The sequence below is a fragment of the Cydia splendana genome, chromosome 20, assembly GCF_910591565.1.
Source record: "Cydia splendana chromosome 20, ilCydSple1.2, whole genome shotgun sequence".
Lineage (NCBI taxonomy): Eukaryota > Metazoa > Arthropoda > Insecta > Lepidoptera > Tortricidae > Cydia > Cydia splendana.
In genome coordinates, this window is record NC_085979.1 from 6565468 (window position 1) to 6589293 (window position 23826).

Sequence of the window (23826 nt, forward strand, 5' to 3'; positions counted from 1 at the left end):
CTGTTATCAATTGGTTCAGGCTGAAACTTGTTAAAAAGTTATGAAATATTTGAAATTTTGTGTCAGTATGTACAAATAAATTAATATTAAAATCTCCTAATAAAATAATATTATCATAATTGTGTAAAAAACTAATTGTGTCGGAAATGGCATCAAAAAATAGGTCGGTGTTCATCCATGGAGGTCGATACGCTGTCCCCACTACTAGCTTCTTTCCGTTAAGGGTCAATGCAACCCACATTTGTTCCACTAAGCTTTGTTTAGGGTCAACTGGGTGAGATAAAGTGCGAGCACTGACTCCTCGTTTGATATAGAAACCCACGCCTCCGCCACGAGAACGAGTCCCTGGCGGGCGCGGTTTGTGCCTCAGCTTATAGTCGGGTATTACTGGTGCTCGCCCTTCTTCACCCTCTCTCAGCCACGTCTCATTTATAGCTAAAATATCAAAGTCTTGTCGGATACATGCTGAAACAATATTATCATGGTTTGTGCCTAGAGAACCTGCGTTAAATAAACCTATTTTTAAGCGTTTCTTAGTGTGTGTGATTTCTAAATTCATTTTTCTGACATTTAACAACCATACTTGTATGATAAGCTTTGCATGAACAGCCGACACAGGAAAATTTATGACGATGATTATAAAGGCTAATAAAATAAATATACTGCATTTGTAGCGATACATCGATAAGTGATACTTGGCTAAGATATACATATACCACAAACTTATATATAATACACATAGTTATTAAAATTAAGAAACACATAGCCGCAACTTTTATTGAATCATAGTACAACAAACCCAATTCTACCCAAAAACCTTTCCTATATCGTCCTCAGATTTTATCCGGTGCGCTGCGTCCCCACTCTTTCGACGTACGTAGACGCGCCCATCCTTGGTCCAGGAATAACGCCACTCCAATCGCTTGCACTCCTGACGAGCGCTATACAACAAGGACCGGTTTAGCCTCGTCAACCGCTCATTGACGTAGAACCGCCTGGCTTCTCCCGGCAAGCCGAAACCGGACGTGTCGACCCCGCGGCGCGTCCGCGCGGCACGCAGCAACTCGCCGCGGATCCCGCGGCGCGCGAGCCGGACCACCAGCGGCCGCGGGCGCGCACGCCCCGCCCCAGCCTCAGATGACGCCTCACCACCGGTCCCCGATGCCGCTGGCACCAGCCTCCTCGGACCGACTCTCTCGGCAAATACGACGTCGCGCTCGTCCAGGCTGACCCCAAGTTTCTGCGCGATCAGACTCGTCAGATGTGAAGGGTTCTCATTTGGGTGCTCAGGAACTCCCGCTATCTCCAGGTCACTTAAGAGCAGATCCTGGTCGCGATCGGACAGCTCCTGCTTCAGCGCTGCCACAGTACCCGCCAGCTCATTGTAGTCTGCCCCGCCCGACGCGCGTTCTTGCGACTGCTCCTCCAGTGCCTTCACCCTCTCCTCCACTGCCTCGAAGCGCGCCTGATATCCCGTTATGAGCTCGCGCAGCTCCGCCACTTCATGCCTGAGGCCTGCAATGTCGTCTCTGGCAGCCCTAAACTCACTGCGAAACAGGCGCAACTCCTCCGCGACGTTGTCGTGCTGCCGCTCAGCAGGTGACGGCGCCTGGACGTCTGCACTCCCATTCCCCGAGTCACTGGTTTTAATGGGTGTGTTGTCCCTGTTGTCCCGCGCTGACTTCGACTTGCAGGATGGGCAAGCCCATGTGGTCGCGACGCGGGCGGTGAGGGTCATGTTTACACACACCTTGTGATAAGACAACTCGCATTCAGCGCACCTAGCGACACCTGTCGATAAGAGGGGTCTACCACAATTAGCCGCGCAGACAACCATATCTACGTTTAGTAGCAGAGTTCAGTACACCATCTAATTCGTTCGGCACCTTACCACTAGATGGCGCCACTCGCAACAAGGGAAAAGTCGATTTAAATTATTAGATTAGATTACTGATCAATTGCGCATACGAAACCAGTAAACTAACTTGCCTGTCCTGCGTAACACACTTTTAAAAAAACAATCCGAGCACTGTAAATCCTCTTGCTAACTTTTGTCACATTAAGTGTACACGTAGGTGGGTAGGTATGTATATCACAACTAGCTTTCATTTAAGTTTTACGACCAAAAGTTAATTTATGTTTGTAATTTCACTGCAATAACACTACACGATAATAGTTGTATAATAAAGCACCAGTTACGATGAATAAACTAAGATCAAACGTAACTTTGTTTATTTAATAACACTTCAAACCGGCAGCGCAACCGCACTCGTCAACGTCCGTGACGTCACCCTCCGTGACGTTTTAAATCACGTAGGGCACGCTCCCATATTCCCGGGAATTTTATGGTGTCAAAAGAACCGGTACTGAAGACCCGCTACCGGTACTTCCCGGTTCTCATCATATGACTATTTATTCCCATTTCAATAGTAGTAATAATGTTTCAGTACTTTACAGCTTGGAAAAAAGAGTAGAAATTAAAAAGTGGCAACACTGTAGTGTCGTCCCTTTCAAACATAGAAGGTAGGATCGTATAGAAGTGGTATACGTGTGCCTCCGTGAGGGACAAAACATACGCAAATGTGACACTGTGATTGGTCGAATTTATTTGTTGCCCACCATTATCCATACTAAAAAAATGGTGGGGAACAAAAAATATGTGAGACTGTGATAAGGACAAACAATAATAGCGCTTTCTCTGCTACTCCTACTGAAAGATACGTAAGACTATCCCGTTCTGTCAGTTATCCCCACCACTCATGCCCAATCCAGTTTAATACTAGATTCATGCTTTCAAACCAATATGTATATTGTATACGAAAACGGGACGACACTACAGTGTTGCCACTTTTTAATTTTTACTCTTTTTTGCCAAGCTGTAGCTCGGGACATTATACAACATTTAATAATGGTGCTATGAAACGGGGGACCCAAATACCCCGACAAACTAACCTAGTAAAGTAGGCTTTCAGGCAGGCAGGCCGTGCCGTCATAGTGCTGAGTGTATCGACTACGCTACGGCCGTGTGGCTCGGCCCAGGCGGAGGCAAAAGGGTGCCGGTTCATTTGGTAAACTAGGTTGGAACGCCAATTAAGTGTTTGTTTATAAGAAAATAAGTAATATATTAATTCTTATGCAATTATTTATATGAAAATAAGTCATTCATAAAGATTGTACGCTAACAGAAACAATTTCTTAAAAGTAATCAAAAGATTCCTTAAGAACCGGGAAGAACCGGGAATCCCGGTTCCGGTTATGCCCAGAACCGGGAAATGAAATTCTTGGTACCGGGACCGGTACTGCATGCCCTATATTCACGCCATCTACTCGAGCATAGGCTGAAGGTTGTGGCGCCATCGCTCGAAAACATGGAATATATACCTTTGGCCTATAGTCGAGTAGATGGCGTGAATATTAATATTTAATAAGTTAACACATATCAGTGAAAGAATAAGGATCAAAGTCAAATGGCGTTCTAACAGTTTTATGTTCTGTCGAAAGATGGCAGTAATTTACAGTGGCTACATAATTTACTTTGACAATCCGTCTCTATAATATAGGTTCTTAAATATTGGTACTGATGTAGAGCATAATTGTTTTCCATCGTATTTTCTCGGAAACATTCGTATTTGTCATGCCACTTCAGTCAACCTCTGTACTTTTTGTACCGAGACTGACTGAAATAGCAAGACACGTTCGTACGTTTCCGTGAAAATACGATGGAAAATTATGCGCTACATCTGTATTCCGTGGCACTGCATTAACACATTCAGGACCAAGAACCCGACAGTCGGGTACACTGTTCGTAGCGACTACGCGCTACATACGGCGAAAACGTGGCTACGCGCTACAAGCGTAACCCGTAGCACTTAGTGGCAATGAATGTGTTAATATACCCCTATATATAGCCTTATTGAGCTTACTGTGGGACTACTAGGTCGATCTGTGTAAAATGTCCTATAATATTTATTTATTTATTTAATATAATAATAAGTTTACCCAATCTCCCGTTAGATGTCGCTGTACCCAGCGGAAACTGACTAACACGTTGTGCAAATTAGATGAGTATGGGTTCGTCCAAGGTCTCACGAAAGCCAATAATACAGGCTATCCAGGTAACCTTATATAGAATTTTTGCAGCCTATTTCTACTTTTGTAGTTTTAATATAGGCTTTAAAATATTGGTACTGTTTTAGTGCATTATTGTTTTCCATCGTATTTTCTCGGAAACGTTCGTATTTGTCATTTATCATCATCATCATAATTTAAGAGCTTTGCTCTTGTCGGTGGAGTAATCGCCAATCGTTTCTTTCTTGTGCCAGTCATTTATATTTATTTATTTAATAAAGTGCAAGTTTACAGTACTACACCAATTCACTTACACACAAAATTACAGAAAAAAACATGCAAACAGAGAAAATGTCAAGAAAGATAAAATTTACAAATTCATACAATTATTTAATGTCGACAAAGATAAACTTCACAATTCAGTCAATAACTTACAATATTTAGAATTAAGAAAGAGTCTAGCAGTATTGCATAGCTAAACTACTAGCGAACATGTCGGCATCTGCGTACTGAGCGAGCATTGAATGTAGGCTTCATAAAGCGCGAGAGGTAGGAGCGTGCCTCGCGTAGCATGTGCGAGCGGAAGGCCGCTGCAACAGGCATGGCGAGAGGTAGGAGCGTGCCTCGCGTAACATGTGCGAGCGGAAGGCCGCTGCAACACGCATGGCGAGAGGTAGGAGCGTGCCTCGCGTAGCATGTGCGAGCGGAAGGCCGCTGCAACAGGCATGGCGAGAGGTAGGAGCGTGCCTCGCGTAGCATGTGCGAGCGGAAGGCCGCTGTAACAGGCATGGCGAGAGGTAGGAGCGTGCCTCGCGTAGCATGTGCGAGCGGAAGGCCGCTGCAACAGGCATGGCGAGAGGTAGGAGCGTGCCTCGCGTAGCATGTGCGAGCGGAAGGCCGCTGCAACAGGCATGGCGAGAGGTAGGAGCGTGCCTCGCGTAGCATGTGCGAGCGGAAGGCCGCTGCAACAGGCATGGCGAGAGGTAGGAGCGTGCCTCGCGTAGCATGTGCGAGCGGAAGGCCGCTGCAACAGGCATGGCGAGAGGTAGGAGCGTGCCTCGCGTAGCATGTGCGAGCGGAAGGCCGCTGCAACAGGCATGACCAGCGGCGCGTCGCTACCGCCCCGTCCACATCTTGGGGTACCCTCTTAGGAACTACCAATCCCATCCTCCCCAACACCTCTGGGCTGTCGACTCGATGATGAACGACCGAGAGATAGTGAAATAAGAGTAAGAATTTCCTCCTCAGTTCAAGCGTATCCTGCCCGACCATCCGCGAGACAAAGATGGAGGGATAGAGGTACGGATAGTACCCATAGGCTTTTTTATATAACCAGCGAGCAAATTTGCACTGTATTCTCTCCAACATTAGAGAGCACTTGTCTTCGTAAGGATCCCAGACAATAGCACCGTACTCTAATTTGCTGCGCACATATGCGTTATAATATATATAACTTGAGCCACTCCAAAATGAAATTGTTTACATATCCGCATAACAAATCCTAAAATTTTACTAGCCTGTTTGCTAATATTAACGACATGTGTGTGAAAGTCAAATTTATCCACAAGAAATAAGCCTAAGTCGCGGATTTCGCTAACTCTCTCCAGGGTGACATCAGCTAAACTGTATTGAGTAATGAGTTAGGAGTGGCGAACGTTTGCGTGAGAAAGTTATCACTTTACACTTAAATACATTAAAAGGTAGCCGATTTAACACACCACTCCTGCAGCTGCAGCATCAATATCAGCCTGCAATGCCACACTGTCAACCACACTACTGATACCTCGGAACAGCTTCAGGTCATCAGCAAAAAGGAGGCACTTAGCAGTGCGAGCTACGTCAGGCAAATCATTCACCATAAGGAGAAACAGCGCAGGCCCCAGAGTACTGCCCTGACTTACTCCAGACCGGGTGTAGTAATCGTTTGATTCAAACCCGCTCACCCTGACATACTGTTGCCGGTTGGACATGTAACTCGCGAAGAATTTTAAAAGTTTCGGCGTAGAACCCTAGCGCTAGTTTCCCCAACAGAATGTCGTTATCGACCAGGTCGAAGGCCTTCCTGAAATCGAAGTACGCAGCATCAACCTGGCTCCCTCATCCATCTCTTTGCAGACATAGTCAGCGGGAGCTACGAGATTAGTTGTTGTAGACCGGGACATAGATAAATATAGTCCACTCCATACATCAGTTTTGGTCCCAGAAATATTAGTATTTCTGTCGAGCGTAGTTACTGTGGGGCTCGCAGATTCCGAAGTCAGGAACCCGTACACGACGGCTGGAACGCGCTGGCTGGCTGCTGCAGATTACCTTCTTGATACCGCTACCACCATTACCGGGAGTGTAGTTGGAGTTTAATAAAAACACATATGTATGTTATAAGAAAACTCTGGAGAGTGTTGGGAGGCTGGTGCCTCTGTGGCTATTGATGAGTGAGTGACAAGCACCCAGGGTGGGCGCGTATATATAGGCGCGCTCGGCGCGATCCCCACCGTAGGTACTTTAGGCCACGCCTACTCAAGGCGTGGGTGTTACGTGCAGAGTAAGTATTTTATTTATTGAACCAATCACAGTAGAGCATTACAAATGTTTACAAAATTAGGGAAAAAGGTAATATATTTAATTGGGGAACAATAAAGACTTATAACTAGACACGTGACATAATAAAATGGTAAAAAATAAAACACAAGTTACATGGTAAAAATAGACACACAAAAATAGATTAACATAGAAGAACGATTAAAACTAAACATGTATGATTAAAAACTAGCTATACACGACAATCTCCCCCACGTGTGTCAACACCGTCTGATTGCGAGGAGTATATAGGTATAAGCCGGGAAACTGGGCGACGGACGTCACCTGCGTGGGTGCGAACAATGGCTACTCTTACGTGGCCATCAGGGCCGGGAAAGAGTTGTGCGATTACGCCTCTAGGCCATGTTCCTCGTGGCATGGAGCTGTCCGCTACGATGACTACGTCGCCTACATGTAGTTTCTTCACGTTCTGATGAGCACCGGGCCGAGGGAGGAGGCTGGGTCGGTATTCTCGCTGCCAGCGCCTCCAAAAATGGTCGGCTAAGGTCTGCGCTGTCTTCCATGACGAGAGTGACATAGTCGCGTCTGTGAAGACGCCCAGTAGTGACATGGAGCTCGATCGACCGATGAGAAAATGGTTCGGCGTCAGGGCTTCGCTGTCTAGGTCTGGATTCACTGGTGTCAACGGTCGAGAGTTGACTATGTGCTCGGCTTCCAGCAGTAATGTATGCAGAACTTCTTCGTGAGGTGCTCTCTCTTTGAGTGTTACCTTTAGTGACCTTTTCACGCTGCCTACGAGCCGTTCCCATGCACCGCCGGCGGAAGGGTTGCCGGGCGGTATCTTTTTCCAGGTTATGGCTCGCTCGATCAAAAATGGCTTTAAAGTGTCGGGCAGCGTCTTCTTGGCCTCTGCCAGTTCTCGCTCTGCGCCGTAAAAGTTGGTGGCGTTGTCAGAGTAAAGAACTGTAGGCGTGCCGCGTCGCGCTATCATTCTGCGCAAGGAAAGTATCATAGAGGATGCCGAAAGTGAGGCGGCAAGCTCTAAGTGCACAGCGCGTGTCGTGAGGCATGTGTATAGTACACCCCATCTCTTTTCGCGGCGGCGGCCTATTGTGATTTGCATAGGGCCAAACAGGTCTACGGCTGCAGCGGTAAATGGCGGTTGATTCGCCTGGAGCCTCTCTGGCGGGAGGTCGCCTACAGGAACCTTGAGTGTGGTTCCTTTATAGGTCCGACACCATTGGCACTTGTTCGCTATATAGCGAATATTACCGCGCAGCCCGATAATAAAATATCTCTGCTTCAACTCGTTGATGACGGTTGCGTGGTTGCCGTGGTCGAAGAGCGCATGAAAATGATGTATTAGCAGCTTGACGAAATCTTCTTTCGCGTGTAGAACGGGTATGTGCACGTCTTTGTCAATTCTAGCGTTTAGCACTATGACTCCGTTCTTATCAAGTTGTATTGCTATCTTATGCAGCGGAGACTTCTTCGGTAGAGGCCGCCCAGTTTCCAATAGCTTAATCTCCTCTGGAAAGGCAGCATGTTGACTCCGGCGAATTAGCAATATCTCTGCTAAATTTAAATGCCCCTTATTCATTTCTGTATCTGTTTTCTTAGATAGCAGTGAGGCTTTAAATACCTCGGCGGCAACCAGAACCCTAGCGGTGGCGCGAACTAGTCGTACGAACTTTGAGAACCTACTTACCTCCGGCAGGTACTCAAACTTATTTTTCGCGACACCTACTGAGCATACGAGTTTGTTGACGCGCTCTTCGCCCGTATCGGCGACGGGCGTTGGCGCTTTTTCGGTCGGCCAATGCTCTTCGGGTTTACGTATAAAATCGGGCCCTATGAACCACCGGTGGTTCACTCCGAATTGCGCAGGTATACCGCGAGTCGCGTCGTCAGCCACGTTAGCTGCACTAGGCACCCAGCGCCAGTTGGCGGGGGTGGTAGTGTTCTCGATTTCTGCTAACCTATGTGCTACGAATGTTTTATACCTACGTGGGTCCGAACGTATCCACGTGAGCGCCGTTTTGGAGTCAGACCAAAAATACTTGTCCTTTGTTACGTAATCTGACTCCTTGACTATGGTTTCCGCTAATCTAGTAGCTAGTACGCAGCTCTGCAATTCCATCCTCGGAATGCTAACTACCCGGAGAGGCGAAACGCGGGCCTTAGCGGCTACTAACGCGGAAGTTCTAGTCCCCTCGGGGTTGATGCTAACTAAATACACGGCCGCGGCATATATTTTTTCGCTCGCGTCGCAAAAAACATGCATATATGCCTCCCTATTAAATGCGGTCACGTGTCGCGGAATCTCTAAGTCTCGTAATTGTTGTACGTTATCGATGAATGATCGCCAGGCGGGTGCGAGTGAGACGGGTATAGGCGAGTCCCAACCGATTCCTGTCCTCCATATTTCCTGCATTAACGCCTTGCCTAAGACGGATATGGGGCTTACGTAACCGATCGGATCGAATATTGACATCGCGCTACTCGTTACCTGTCGCTTCGTTGGCAATTTCTGACCGTTAAGTACGTCTTCGGGCGTATTACGAAAGTTCACGTTGAAACCTAAGGTGTCACGCTTGTGATTCCATTTCAAACCTAAGGTACGTTCGCTCTCGCTCGCGCCTAACAAAGACGTTTCCTCTTTGCTATTAACTACGTCAGAAATTACCGCAGGGTGGTTCGAAGCGAACCCGCGGAGTTCGAAGGACGCGCGCATGTTTAGCTCGTAAATATCGTTTACTACGCGTCTGGCGTGCTCCTCTGACGTGTCGAGGGCGATCAACATGTCGTCCATGTACGTATTTTTAATTGTTTTTTCAGCTGCGATCGGAAACTCAGTACTATGCGTTTTTGCGTTTTCGTTTTTGACATATAACGCGGTTGTCGGCGACGCTGCCGATCCAAATATAAGCCGCTTCATTCTGTACTCTTGTGGAGGAGATGTACGGTCTTCTCCCCTCCAAACGAAACGTAACGCGTCCCGATCTCGCTCTACTATTTCGATCTGTAAAAACATCTCTTTGACGTCGGCTATTACCGCGATTTTACCTTCGCGGAATCGCACTAATACGCCAAAAAGTGATTCTAACAGGTCGGGGCCGGCTAACAGCGCGCTGTTGAGCGAACGTCCGTATGCTGTAGCAGCCGCGTCCCAAACTAACCGCATTTTACCGCGCTGTGGGTGAAATGTGGGGAAATGAGCTAGGTACCACGTCCGAGGTGAGTCGGGGGGCGGGGGCGAGTTCATTTTCTCCGCGTAACCTTTATTGAGCAAGTTGTTCATATGTTTCGCATATTCGGCTTTCAACTTTACGTCGCGGTCTAGTTTACGTTCTAGACTGAATAGCCGCTTTAACGCTTGCGCTCGGTTATCGGGGAGTTTTTCGTCGTCAGTTCGCCATAATAAGCCCGCTCGATATCGATTCTCCCCCGGTATCTTATTACACGTGGCTTTTAATAAGTCTAGCGCGCGTTGGTCGGGATCGGCCCGAGACAACTTTTGCGAAACGCCTAACGATTCTATGTCGAAATGCTGTTTCATAAGCTCTAGAGCTTCGTCGTCCGCGGTTTTAGGCCGTGCGTGCCCAACAAAATTTACCGCGGCGCGACGCGTTCGGTCTGGGCCGTGTAGGACCCATCCTAATCTAGTTAGACTCGCGACGGGAAGGTTAGGCGGGCCGTCTATGACTTGCCGCGAAATGATGAGGTGCCAGTTATCTTGGCCTATCACGATAGTAGGTACTGACGTCGGGTAACTTAACTCGTCCGCTATTTTCGACAAATGTTCGCACTTGTCGACTAAGTCACGTGGTACGCCTTGCGAACCTATACCTATATCGCCTATCGTGAGCACCTCCATTAACTCCAAATGTCGGCTACAAAAACCCCTAATCGCGACCTGTAGTGAATACGAATCAGGGTCTGTGACTCTGCCGCCTATTCCTTCAATTTCTAGCGTCTCTCCGCGTACACGAGGCGCGATTTTGTCAGCTGTCTCGTGCAGCATTAAAGTCATTGCCGCGCCTTCATCGAGTAGCGCGAGGGTTTGTACGGTACCTAAAGGTCCCGACACCTCCACAGGCATGACTTTGAGATACGTTTGCGGGAGTCTAATATTGTTTACAGATACGGCCGGCGTACTGTTACCGTTCGCGGGCGCGGCCGCGTTCAGCCCGTGTAACAGCTTACTGTGTCCGGCTTCGCACTGATTTACACCGCACGCGACGTATTTACACTTAAACGGCCTACGGTGATTCACGTCCAAACATCTGTAGCACAATCTAGCACCCTTCACCAGCTCCCATCGCTCAGATATCGTCGCGGCTAAAAACTTTGAGCACGCACTGACTTTGTGCTCGTTCCCGCTCTTACAAATGGCGCACGTACTGCGCGAGACAGGGACGGACGATACCTGCTGTTTGGGTCTAGCTCCGGTTGACGCGGGTTTTTTTTTATTGTTATTTTCGCGCGGTTTTACTTGTGCGACAGTATGTTTACTACGCGACCTACTCTCCGTTTCGCGTGGGTAATCTTCGTGGAAATCTGACTCCGAGCCCGTGCTACAGTCGCGGGAGAATGCGGGGACGCGAGATCTAGAGGGAGCGTTGCTCGACCGCCTAGGTTCGTGTTCAAAAGATACCGTGTTCACTACAGCTCGCGATCTAGTAGCCGGTCTGCGGTTTACGCGTTTGGCTGCAGTACTAATATCGTTGAGAAACTCAGATAAAGCGGCTAAGCCGGGAGTTTCCGAATTAGTCTGCCTATATTTGGCCCATTCGTAACGCACTATCAAATTTAATTTGTCCACTATTTTGTTCACTAGTTCAGGCGCGTGCAAATATTTTTCTTGACGCAATGATTTTACGGTGGCGACGGCGTTCGCGATATGCGCGGCAAACGACGAGATATTAGCATTGTCTTCCGACAAACGCGGCATGCGTTTGATATTATGCAGCTCCGTAAGCACAATTTCCTCGGGGTCGCCAAATTGCCGTTCTAGCGCTTCCATAATTTCGTATGGATCCTGAACAGTGTACATGATCGATTTTACGGCCGTCCGGGCCTCGCCTTTAAGCGCGCGTCTGATTCTACTGACGTTATTGACGGCACTAAACATGGGCGACGTGTCCTCGAACTCCGCTCTAAACGATATCCATTCGGTGATATCTCCGCCGAACGGGGGTAACTCAGGCGGCTTGTGATACATTGGCGGGTAGGTACCGTGTGGTACCTCTAAAAATCGCGGTTGCGGTTTGCTGTGCTGGAGGCTTCATAGACCGCCCATGCCAACCTCGGTTATTCAATAATAAGTTGAATTTAAGTGTGCGTAAAGATTACAATCGTTTGAACTGGTCAAAAACCTCATAATGAGGTAACTGAATAGACTGGGTTTTTATTTCGGTTACCGGTAACAGAGGTTAACTCGATCTGATAGGGTTACCGAATCAAAGTGTTACCTTATTAAGCGGTTACCGTTATGGTAGGGGTTTTTATAAACACCTCTAAAATAACCCTATGAAAAACCCCGGTTAAGGTAACCGGTTCCTGTCCCTGCATGTGACACATGCAACGAAAGTTGCCAGGACACGTGAGTGGAGGCGAACCTACAACACTGCACGGTCCACCGGCAAGCCGGTAATGGTGGGTTACGGAAAAGGTTGGTAGATAAGGTCTGAGCCGAAGCGAACTTCGGGGGCTCAGCGCGTTCGTTTTTCTTATTTCTTTGTTCTCCTGAATTAAGTATAGTTCTACTTAAAATTCAGCGCGTACTTGTTTCTTTCTTCATTCGGCAAACGAAGGACCATAATGTCGAGCGTAGTTACTGTGGGGCTCGCAGATTCCGAAGTCAGGAACCCGTACACGACGGCTGGAACGCGCTGGCTGGCTGCTGCAGATTACCTTCTTGATACCGCTACCACCATTACCGGGAGTGTAGTTGGAGTTTAATAAAAACACATATGTATGTTATAAGAAAACTCTGGAGAGTGTTGGGAGGCTGGTGCCTCTGTGGCTATTGATGAGTGAGTGACAAGCACCCAGGGTGGGCGCGTATATATAGGCGCGCTCGGCGCGATCCCCACCGTAGGTACTTTAGGCCACGCCTACTCAAGGCGTGGGTGTTACGTGCAGAGTAAGTATTTTATTTATTGAACCAATCACAGTAGAGCATTACAAATGTTTACAAAATTAGGGAAAAAGGTAATATATTTAATTGGGGAACAATAAAGACTTATAACTAGACACGTGACATAATAAAATTGTAAAAAATAAAACACAAGTTACATGGTAAAAATAGACACACAAAAATAGATTAACATAGAAGAACGATTAAAACTAAACATGTATGATTAAAAACTAGCTATACACGACAATTTCCATAGCAACTTTCATAGTCGACAATGTCGACATCTAGCATCGAGTATCTATTGTCACTTGACAGTACTACTACTACTACTTGAAGTACTGATAATTCCGCTACTCGATGCTAGATGTCGACTATGAAAGTTGCTATGGAAATACTAATATTTCTGGGACCAAAACTGATGTATGGAGTGAGCACTATTGTATAACTATATTTCTCTGTGACCGGGATTAACGGAAACCTTGCTGGCTTGGGTGCAGACAATCAGCCATCTGACGACTTATGTGGCGGTTAAGTACCATTTCGAAGACTTTTCCGAACACTGGTAGAACTGCTATGGGTCTAAAAGAGGTAACATCAGTGTCCGGACCTCCCTTAGGGACTGGCGTAACTCTGGTGGTTTTCCAACAATTTGGGTATCTGGATTGATTTAATGAAAGGTTGTACAAGTGCAACAAAGGAGTCATTAAGGCAGAGTCATGCTACTTCAGTCAACCTCAGTACTTTTACGGAACTCACGACTGTGCTTTAATAGTACATTACGATACGAGTGCGTGCGAAAAGTGTACAAGTTATTTACAAGCTTATACAGTTTACTAAATGCCTTGGTAGATGTCGCTGTAACCAGTGGGAACTGGCGAACGCTAGGTTAACAGAGTTATTTAGTACTAAGTGTTCCATTCTATTCTGTAATTTTTTAATCTGATTGACATTTATATATGACAATTTTTGTAAGCCATTCAGGCTATATAACATTACGATATAAGTGTTTAGTGTTCTTGTCTAGAGCACTATTTCTATGAAATAATACGCGGAGATAGAGAGGATGAATATTTACATATAATGAGAGAATATTTACAATGATTAATTTACAATTGATTTGCAAATAAGATTTTAGCTTCCGTATCGTACGAAGGAAAATTTAGTTGTGTATGACATTGACTCGTTGTCTCGTTGACGTAGACGGTTTGTGGGCAGCCAGCATTGCGGTGCGCCACAGGACCCCCCTGGGAGAATCAGAGTCCTGCCTGTAAATGAGAAGGAAAGGTTACTTTCCGGCCAGACCGAGTGGTTCTCACCGGGACAACAGCTTGAGCAGGCCTAGCACTTATGCCTGTAGGTGAAGCTGTGTCGCTCTGCATGTAAGCTGGTTTGACGCGGTCAATGGAGACTGTCACTGGTCCTCGTAGTAAGTCCAGTGTGACGGTCTTGTCCGTTCTCTTTAGAACGCGATATGGGCCTGTGTATGGCGGTTCTAGTGATCCACGCAGTGCATCCTGTCTAAGGAAAACATGGCTGCATGAACTTAGGTCCTTGTGAACAAAGACTGACTTGTTTCCGTGCCTTGATGCGGGGACAGGTCTGAGGTGTGACATCTGGCGTTTCAACTGAGTGACAAAATCATCAGGCTGCAGGGTGTTTGAGGTATGAGAATGAAAGAACTCACCCGGGATGCGTAAAGGCTCACCGTACACCATCTCTGCAGCTGAGCATTTGATGTCTTCCTTCCACGCACTTCTTATGCCGAGTAGGACGATCGGCAACACCTCAGTCCACCTCGTGCTGTTGTGGGCCATGATTGCAGCTTTCAGGGAGCGGTGAAGACGCTCCACCATCGAATTGGCTTGAGGATGATAAGCCGTCGTGTGACGCAGCTGTGCACCACAAAGCTCTGCCAAGACCTTAAACATACGTGAGGTAAATTGACGTCCTTGGTCAGTAGTTACGGTTTGAGGACAACCAAAACGCGATATCCAAGTATCGTAGAACGCATGGGCTACCGTTTCAGCCGTGATATCAGACAGTGGCTTTGCCTCCGGCCACCGTGTGTACCTGTCAATGGCTGTGAAAAGGTAACGGAATCCTGATGAAGGTGGCAATGGGCCGACCAGATCAATGTGAACATGACTAAACCTTTCTTCTGGTAATTTGAAATTTCCAAGAGAAGAGGAGGTATGACGTTGCACTTTAGCACGTTGACGCGATTCGCATGCACGTACCCAGGTACCGCAATCTTTGCGTACAGATGGCCACACGAATCTCTGAGTAACAAGTTTGATTGTGGATCTCGTACCTGGATGACTCATGCCATGGATGGTGTTAAATATCTTCTGGCGATGCTGCTTGACGATAAACGGACGTGGCTTTGCTTGAGACGTGTCACAATATAAATAAACATTGGTACCTGGTATGGGTACTTTCTCAAGCTTCAGTGACGAAGATCGATTGGCAAGAAGTTCTTGTAGTTCTGGGTCTTCCTGCTGAGCTTGCGCGATGGCTTCGAAGTCTGGTGGCACGGCAATGGTCTCGATACGGGAGAGCGTGTCAGCGGTGATGTTGTCTTTCCCGGAAATGTGTCTGATGTCGCTTGTGAACTGCGAAATGAAATCAAGGTAATTGAATTGTCTCGGGGAACATTTCCTGTCTTTTTGCTGAAAGGCGAAGGTGATAGGTTTATGATCCGTATAAATGACGAAATGTCTGCCTTCGACCATGTAGCGGAAATGTTTGACACTTTCATATATAGCGAGCAACTCCCGATCATACGCGCTGTATTGCGTCTGTTGCCGTGTCATCTTCTTTGAGAAGAAAGCAAGTGGTTGCCACTGTCCTTGCACCAACTGTTGTAAAACGCCGGCCAAGGCCGTGCTTGAAGCATCAGTAACTAGAGCGAGTTCTGCGTCCATAATGGGATGAGCCAGTAATGTAGAGTTTGCAAGACTAGACTTACAGTTCCGAAATGCCTCTAACTGTTGATCTGTCCAAGTTAGTGGAGACGAACTTTTCAGTTTAGGTCCAGTTAGCATGTCGTGAAGAGGGGCTTGGTGTTCGGCAGCGTGAGGAACGAATCTTCTATAAAAGTTCAGCATGCCGAGAAACCTGCGTAAGCCACCGACGGTCTTTGGAAAAGGAAATTCCTGCATAATCCTTACCTTCTCGTCGATGGGACGCGTGCCTTCTTCAGAGACAGTAAATCCTAGGAATGTGACTTCTTTCTGACCAAAAGAACATTTGGATTCATTGATGAGCATACCGTACTCATGGAACCTATCGAACACTTGCCGTAGATGATCTAAGTGCTGCTTGGCATCTTTAGAATAGATGAGCACGTCATCGATGTAGGAGTACACGAAGTCCAGATCTCTGAGCACCTCATCCAGGAACCGTTGAAAGGTTTGGGCAGCGTTTCGGAGTCCAAATGGCATGAATGGGAAGGAGAACAATCCAAATGGTGTTGTAATGGAAGTTTTGCAGATATCATCTTTGTAAACGGGAATTTGGTTGTAAGCTTTAACTAAATCTATTTTTGAAAATATTTTACTACCAGCGAGTCGATGTGCGTAGTCCTCTATGTGGCGGACAGGGTATCTGTCAGGGATAGTGCGTGCGTTCAGCGCGCGGTAATCCCCGCACGGCCGCCAACCATTGCCTTTCTTTGGCACCATATGTAGCGCTGATGCCCACGGTGAATCAGACGGTTGTGCTACACCGTCGCGAAGCATCTCTTCAAACTGCTCCTTAGCAATCTTCAGGCGATCTGGAGCTAAGCGGCGTGGTCTACAGAAGGTAGGAGGACCTGGAGTAGTTCGGATGTAGTGAACAGTGGAATGCTTTACCTCTCGCGGCAGTCCAGATGGTTTCGTTAAGCTGGGATACTCTGCTAGCAAGCGGTGGTACTCACTGTCACCCGAAATTGCCTTAACGCTGGGTTGGTTGCAGTGCTTAAGCTGTCCCGTAGTCGACAAAGTTGTTAAACTGTCAATAAGCAGTCTTCTATTTCTGCAATCGATAAGAATACCATAATGTGCAAGAAAATCAGCGCCAAGTATAGGTTTGTTTACGTTTGCTACGACAAAGTTCCAAATAAAGTCTCTGCGTAATCCTATGTCTAACTTTTGCTTGATTATGCCGTATGTATGTATGAGCGAACCATTAGCGGCAGTAAGCGAGTAGTTGTCAGGCGACTTGCAATTAGGCATAAAATTGCGTGGCAGAACGCAAAGGTCAGATCCGGTATCAATGAGGTATTGAATTTTAGTTACTCTGTCCGTGATAAATAGGCGGCAGGTTGTAGTAGGAGGACAGTCGGCAGCCGCCACGGTAGACTGTCTTGCTAGTTTTCCGCGTTAAAGTTGCACGGCGGAATGCAATTCCGTGCGTTGGTACTAAAGTGACTATGATACAAGCACATACCTGATTTGACAGCTCGATACCGACCGTGTGACTTCAATCTGCTGTGACTGCGCGACCTGCTGTTGTTACAACGCGAACGTCGCTGACCGCTGCTGTTACCGGTGCTTAGCTGAGCAATTTGTTGCGTCATTTCGCTCTGGATGCGCGCCGTTATAGATTGCTCCATCTTCTTAAACATGCCTTCAAACGAAGTCATGCTTGCAACCTGCTTAAAAGAAGAACAAGGTGTCACGTCTATGATTTGGTCTGCAAGGGTGGCGATGTCGTCTAAAGAAGCCGTCTTCTGAGACGCGACGATCGCTTGCACTTGAGTAGGTAAGCGAGTGGACCACAAACTTCGGAGAAAATCGTCAGTGACACTATCGCCAGCTAATCCTCTAAGGTGACGAAGGAATTGGCTTGGTTTCCTGTCTCCAAGTTCTTCAAATTGCAGCAACTGACGTCTTTTGTTTTCTTGCGACGTTGACAGTCGGTCGATCAATTGTTTTTTCAACTTTTCGTATTTATCTGTTTCTGGGGGCTTCGTTATGATATCCCGTACTTCTCGAGCCGTTTTGGGATCTAGCTCTCTGATAACCTGGAAATATTTCGTTGAATCCGCTTTCACGCCCCAAACGGCGAACTGCGCCTCGACCTGGGCGAACCAAACTTCCGCATCTTCTGCCCAAAATGGTGGTAATCTCATGGTCAGACGATCAACCGCGGCGCCTGATCGCTCGGGCTCTATTTTCTCACAAACGGAATCTTCGAATTCGTCGGTCATTTTGAAAATTTTGAAAGTCGCGGGTCACCAATTTAGTGTTCTTGTCTAGAGCACTATTTCTATGAAATAATACGCGGAGATAGAGAGGATGAATATTTACATATAATGAGAGAATATTTACAATGATTAATTTACAATTGATTTGCAAATAAGATTTTAGCTTCCGTATCGTACGAAGGAAAATTTAGTTGTGTATGACATTGACTCGTTGTCTCGTTGACGTAGACGGTTTGTGGGCAGCCAGCATTGCGGTGCGCCACAAGTGCAAAATAAAGGTAATTCGCACGAGTATAAATAAAAGTGTTTTATATCGATACGAGTTGCGAATCACCTATTCGCGCTGTTTAAATTAGCCATTTTCACGTAAAATCTTCGAGCAACACGGAAGGGAGGCGGCATTCGCACTATTTCCCCTCTGCCGAGGTACAAGATTAGCGCGTCAATCTAATCTAGCGCGGGTAATAAAACTAGTTGCACTTGGATTTTTCACTAGACCGAGTCTAGACGCGCGCGTGAACACTGCTGCACAAAAATGCTTGTTTGCTCGGTTTTTTGTTGTAAAAAGGGGTCGGGGATATCAAATTTACAAAAAGAAAGTGTTACATTTCACATGTAATATTTTTTTTACATATCATACGTTTAATTACATTCAAACACAATTATTATATTTTAGTCTCATGTAATTGTTGGATTTATCGATTTTGCTCGCTCAGTACAAATTGCGGATCGGTCGAGCGACAAATCCGACTTCTCGTCATCTCTCAGAATACAATAACATACTTCAACGAAAATGTGTTAGTGTGCGTGTTGTGACACTTGTCACTCGTCCGTACACAAAAAGAGATCGAGGTTTGCAAGATTTGTCTTTGACGTGTGTCATTTTCTATGTATTTGTGTCGTCATTACAGATTGGATTTTATTATTATGTAAGTGTGTGAGAAGTGCGACTGTGTGCACCTTTCCCCCCGCGAAAAATGGCAGAAAGATTTGTACGGTGAGATATCGCTTGGGCCCCTCCCTTCCGATGTGTCGGAAGCCGGTGTTGCTCGAAGCGTAAAATCGTAAGGAGTAAAATTAGTTAAAACGGCTTTCGCTATAGTTCGTGTTTTTTGCAATAGAAAGAACTTGAAAGAAGGTAAGCGATCTTGACATGTATTTTAATTGAAAAACGCTTTTTAAAAATCAGTAACTATTACCTATTACTTATGAAAGCAGAAGAATATAAATAAACGTATTAGATTCATAATTGTGACATATTTGCCGTAACTTATTTTTAAAATATGTTTTTCAATTAAAAGACACATCAAGATTGTTTACCTTATTTCTAATGCTAAAAAAACGAACTATAGAAAGGAAACTTCCTACAAAACCGAAGTTTGACAGCGGTTCAGGGTCGAATCATGCTGTCCCTTTCCAATATATGGCACTATCCCTTTCGGCTATTTAGGGCTGTCAAAAAATCAAGTGATTATCTTATCTGTGGTCGTGCACGCAAAAGGAAGTCAAGTGGTGCCAACCCTAATAATTGCTCGGAGCAATGCTGAGCCGAGCGGAGCCGAGTTCGACCGAAGTGAGGAGTGTCTCCCCACTGTCAGTACCAAGACTTTAGTTACTAAATGCCTCCGTAGATGGCGCTGTAGCGAGTGCAAACTAGCGAACGCTAGGTCGACAGCGTTATGTAAGTAAGTGCTCCCTTGTTTGGTCGGTGTATTATGTTTCCTATACGTCGGAGATCGTATAGAATTTTTGTGGCCATCTATCTGGCTCAGATTAAAGCTTAAAAAAACCGGACAAGTGCGAGTCGGACTCGCCCACCGAGGGTTCCGTACTTTTTAGTATTTGTTGTTATAGCGGCAACAGAAATACATCATCTGTGAAAATTTCAACTGTCTAGCTATCACGGTTCGTGAGATACAGCCTGGTGACAGACGGACGGACAGCGGCGTCTTAGTAATAGGGTCCCGTTTTACCCTTTGGGTACGGAACCCTAAAAACGAGCGAAAGTGGATGTAGGGTATTTTGCCAGTAACTGGCAGCACTACATTAAAAATAAATTATATTCACCTATAAACAGAAATATTTTTAGTATATGGTTTCAATAACTGGCCACCTAAAATGAATTCTATTTATAGGTGAATAGAATTCACATTTGCTTTGGGGTGGCCAGTTACTGGCGAATTACCCTAATAGGAAATATTTACCGTATATTCGGCACTTTACCCGAATAATTCGGCCGAATATGACCATTGTACAACTTGCCGAATACCGAATATTCGACCTATCCCTAATCCCTATTAGAAAGAAAGGAAATGGTTATTTGTTTCACTCGGGGGCAAAGTTGTTGTTTAACCTCTCGTGCTAATATTGATACCCGAGGAAGCAAAAGATTACAAAATTGAACCACGAGCGTAGTGATTCGTTCGTAAAATGGAATCTTGTGAAACACAAAATTTTTCACCACACCAACCCGAAGCAAATATTAAATGTAAAATATCAAACAAAATTAAATCCAAATGAATGTTATTAAATATTTATCATCCAAAATCATCATTTAAAAGTCAATTCTACCATCAAACATAAGAAAACAACTCAAAGTTTGCATTTGATTACTTTGCCTCACATGTGTATAAAATGCAACTTTGCTATCAGTTTTTGAAGTGCAAAGTAAGCCTTTCCGAGCTGGTGTGGTGAAAAGGATTATTCACTACATCTGTATATCCAATGTATACTGTTTTAGTAAATAAAAATGGCCCGTGGCTAGCTAGTCCAGGGGCTTCCAAAAAATGATTATTATTATTATTATTATACAGACCTTAATATAGGATGCAACCCCTTATAACTGCGTTGACCGAGCGTTCGCTAGTTTCCACCAGTGACAGCGCCATCTAGAGAGGTATTTTGTAAACTTTCAAATGAAACTCCAGCACAAAATTATAACCGTAATCGCACCGCGTCCTTGCTGCGGTCAAAACATCTCTTTCTCGCTCTAACTTATAGCTGCGTCCTTAACGCACGCACGACGACCACCTTGGGTGGTATTCCACCTATCCAATTTCTGTGTCCAACATATTGCGTCTCACATTTTGCGTTAATGAGAGAGTGAGACGCTCTGACATTGGACAGGTTACTATCTGTTACGGCTTTTACAGGAGGTTGAAAATGGCCTGAATAGCTTCGAGAAAAGGATGGTACAGTCACCTGCGTACAGTTGTGTAATGTTACACAACGAAGGACGCAAAAATATCTGACAAATATCTTATTTGTAGAGCCATAAGAGCGTGTCACATATTTTTGCGGCCTTCGAAGAGTAACATATTATTGCAGGTGACTGTACGGCCGTGCCTCTTTGTTTTGCTCGACTTAGCCTGGCCGCACACGTTCGGAATTTTCCGTACTAGTAAAGTCTTTCGCCACTAGTGGTAAGTGGTAACCGAATCGCCTGTCACTGAATGTTGTACCCCACTTTCCCCAGGTCTATCGTTGTTCGGCGAGCGCGGCTCCCACTCCGCCCCCCGCACGCCGCGCCGCACCTCCCCCTCGCGCGCGCGCTCCTCGCGCAGCTCAGCGGACGGGAACTCCGACACCGACAGCTTAGCCAGGTATGTTACCGACTCATGGGTGCCTGGTACATCAGTCGGCATCCATGCTATATACGGCATGGCGTCGTCACGCTCACACCCCGCACCTCCCCCCGCCGCGTCCCTCTCGTAGCTCAGCGGACGGGAACTCCGATACCGACAGCTTAGCCAGGTATGTTACCGACTCATGCGTGCCTGGTACATCAGTCGGCATCCATGCTATATACGGCATGGCGTCGTCACGCTCACACCCCGCACCTCCCCCCGCCGCGTCCCTCTCGTAGCTCAGCGGACGGGAACTCCGATACCGACAGCTTAGCCAGGTATGTTACCGCATCATGCGTGCCTGGTACATCAGTCAGCATCCATGCTATATACGGCATGGCGTCGTCACGCTCACATGCCGCACTTCCCCCCGCCGCGTCCCTCTCGCAGCTCAGCGGACGGGAACTCCGACACCGACAGCTTAGCCAGGTATGTTACCGCATCATGCGTGCCTGGTACATCAGTCAGCATCCATGCTATATACGGCATGGCGTCGTCACGCTCACATGCCGCACTTCCCCCCGCCGCGTCCCTCTCGTAGCTCAGCGGACGGGAACTCCGATACCGACAGCTTAGCCAGGTATGTTACCGCATCATGCGTGCCTGGTACCTACAGTCAGCATCCAATAGATAGTGACGACCAAAGTGGCCACATATATCGGTATACAATATATATTTGATGCAGACTATTTGAAAGTCGATTTACATCTACTGAGGGAATTGAAAAAGGTCGCTCTGTGAAAAGAGCATAATTTGATAGATAGAATTTGTATAGGGTAATTCGCCAGTAACTGGCCACTTTAAGTAACTGGCCACCGCAAACTAAAAATGAATTCTATTCACCTATAAATAGTATTCATTTTAGTTTAAGGTGGCCAGTTATTGAAACCTTATACTAAAATGAATTATGTTGTTGAATAGAATTCCTTTTTAATTTAGGGCGGCCAGTTACTAAAAGTGACCAGATACTGGCGAATTACCCTACAAGTAAACTCGAGTTTTTATCTGTTATAGAAATAAAAAAAGTTCCAAATTCAATAGCGCAAAAATGGGCTTGGGTCTTACGAGGACAGAGATCGTTATAAGCTCAGAGTTAGCGAGAAAACTTTTTATTTTTAATTTTGTCATTTATTCATATTTTCAGTATGGACATGCTAACGGACGAGCAGATCGCGTCCCTAATGCTGGATAAGCAACTCCAAGACGTCTGCGAACGCCTCGCCGGGGTCGCCACCCGGCAACCACGCTCGCCACAATCACCTGAGGCACGGTTTTGAACCCTACGTCTATAGTAATACGGTATCAAATACGACAAGCAATTCCAAGTTATCTGCGAACACGTAGCCGGCGTCGCCACCTGGCAACCACGCTCGCCACAATCTCCGGAGGCACGGCTTTGAACCCTACGTCGATAGCAATACGGTATGTAATACGACAAGCAACTCCAAGATGTCTGCGGACGACTCGCCGGCGTCGCCACCCGGCAACCACGCTCGCCACGGTTTTGAACCCTACATGTATAGCAATACGGTATGAAATGCTTAACGTTTGGGATTGGCTAGAAAAACTCAACTCTACTCTTGTAGCAATAAGGTACAAAACGCAATGGAAGTGGCTGGGCGCATGCTTTTATGGCGCCTATAGTTGTGCTCTGTCACACTTAGGGTCTCCCCTGATATATCGACGCGCATTCGGCAAAAGCCGATAGGAAAAAGCTTTATACGGTCACGCAATAAGAGCGAAAAAGCCGTCGACGCGTCGGCAGGCGCCGGCCGATGCGAGCCGAGCCGAACGACGATTTTTTCGCTCTTATTGCGTGGACATAAAGCTTTTTCCTATCGGCTTTTGCCGAATGCGCGTCGATATATCAGGGGAGACCCTTACCCGCCGTAGGTAGGTTTACATTCAGAACAGTTCCATTTCATGTATCATTTGCCTTCTAATTAACATATAGTGTGCATCTTAACCTCCTGAGACCCAGAAGCAATTGTTTTGTTTTTGAAATTGGAACCCTTAGTTACACAATCTTCTTCTTCTTCTTCGACCTAGCGTTTTCCCGGCCTGGCGCCAGGGTCCGCTTTCCTGCTCAGTCTCCTCCACTTTGCCCGGTCTTCGGCATCCTCGGGTGTGAGATTGTTCTCCCCCATGTCCGCTGTCACGACGTCCAGCCAGCGTTTCTTAGGCCTACCGCGTGATCTAGGGCCTTGGACAGTGAGATTGAGGCATCTATTTCCGACGTAGTCTACCGGTCTGCGGCGTAT

General features: G+C 46.4%; 1 protein-coding gene across 1 annotated transcript in view; it reads left to right on the forward strand.

Annotated features, from left to right (window-relative positions):
- The window catches only part of LOC134800850 (SH3 domain-binding protein 5-like), a 48644-nt gene extending 25585 nt beyond the window's left edge, over window positions 1–23059 (forward strand). The window contains exons 9-10 of the mRNA XM_063773406.1: window positions 21415–21541; window positions 22710–23059. Of these exons, the coding sequence (XP_063629476.1) occupies window positions 21415–21541; window positions 22710–22842 (260 nt within the window). The 3' untranslated portion in view covers window positions 22843–23059. The remainder of the gene's footprint in view (window positions 1–21414; window positions 21542–22709) is intronic.
- Window positions 23060–23826: the final 767 nt, after the last annotated feature.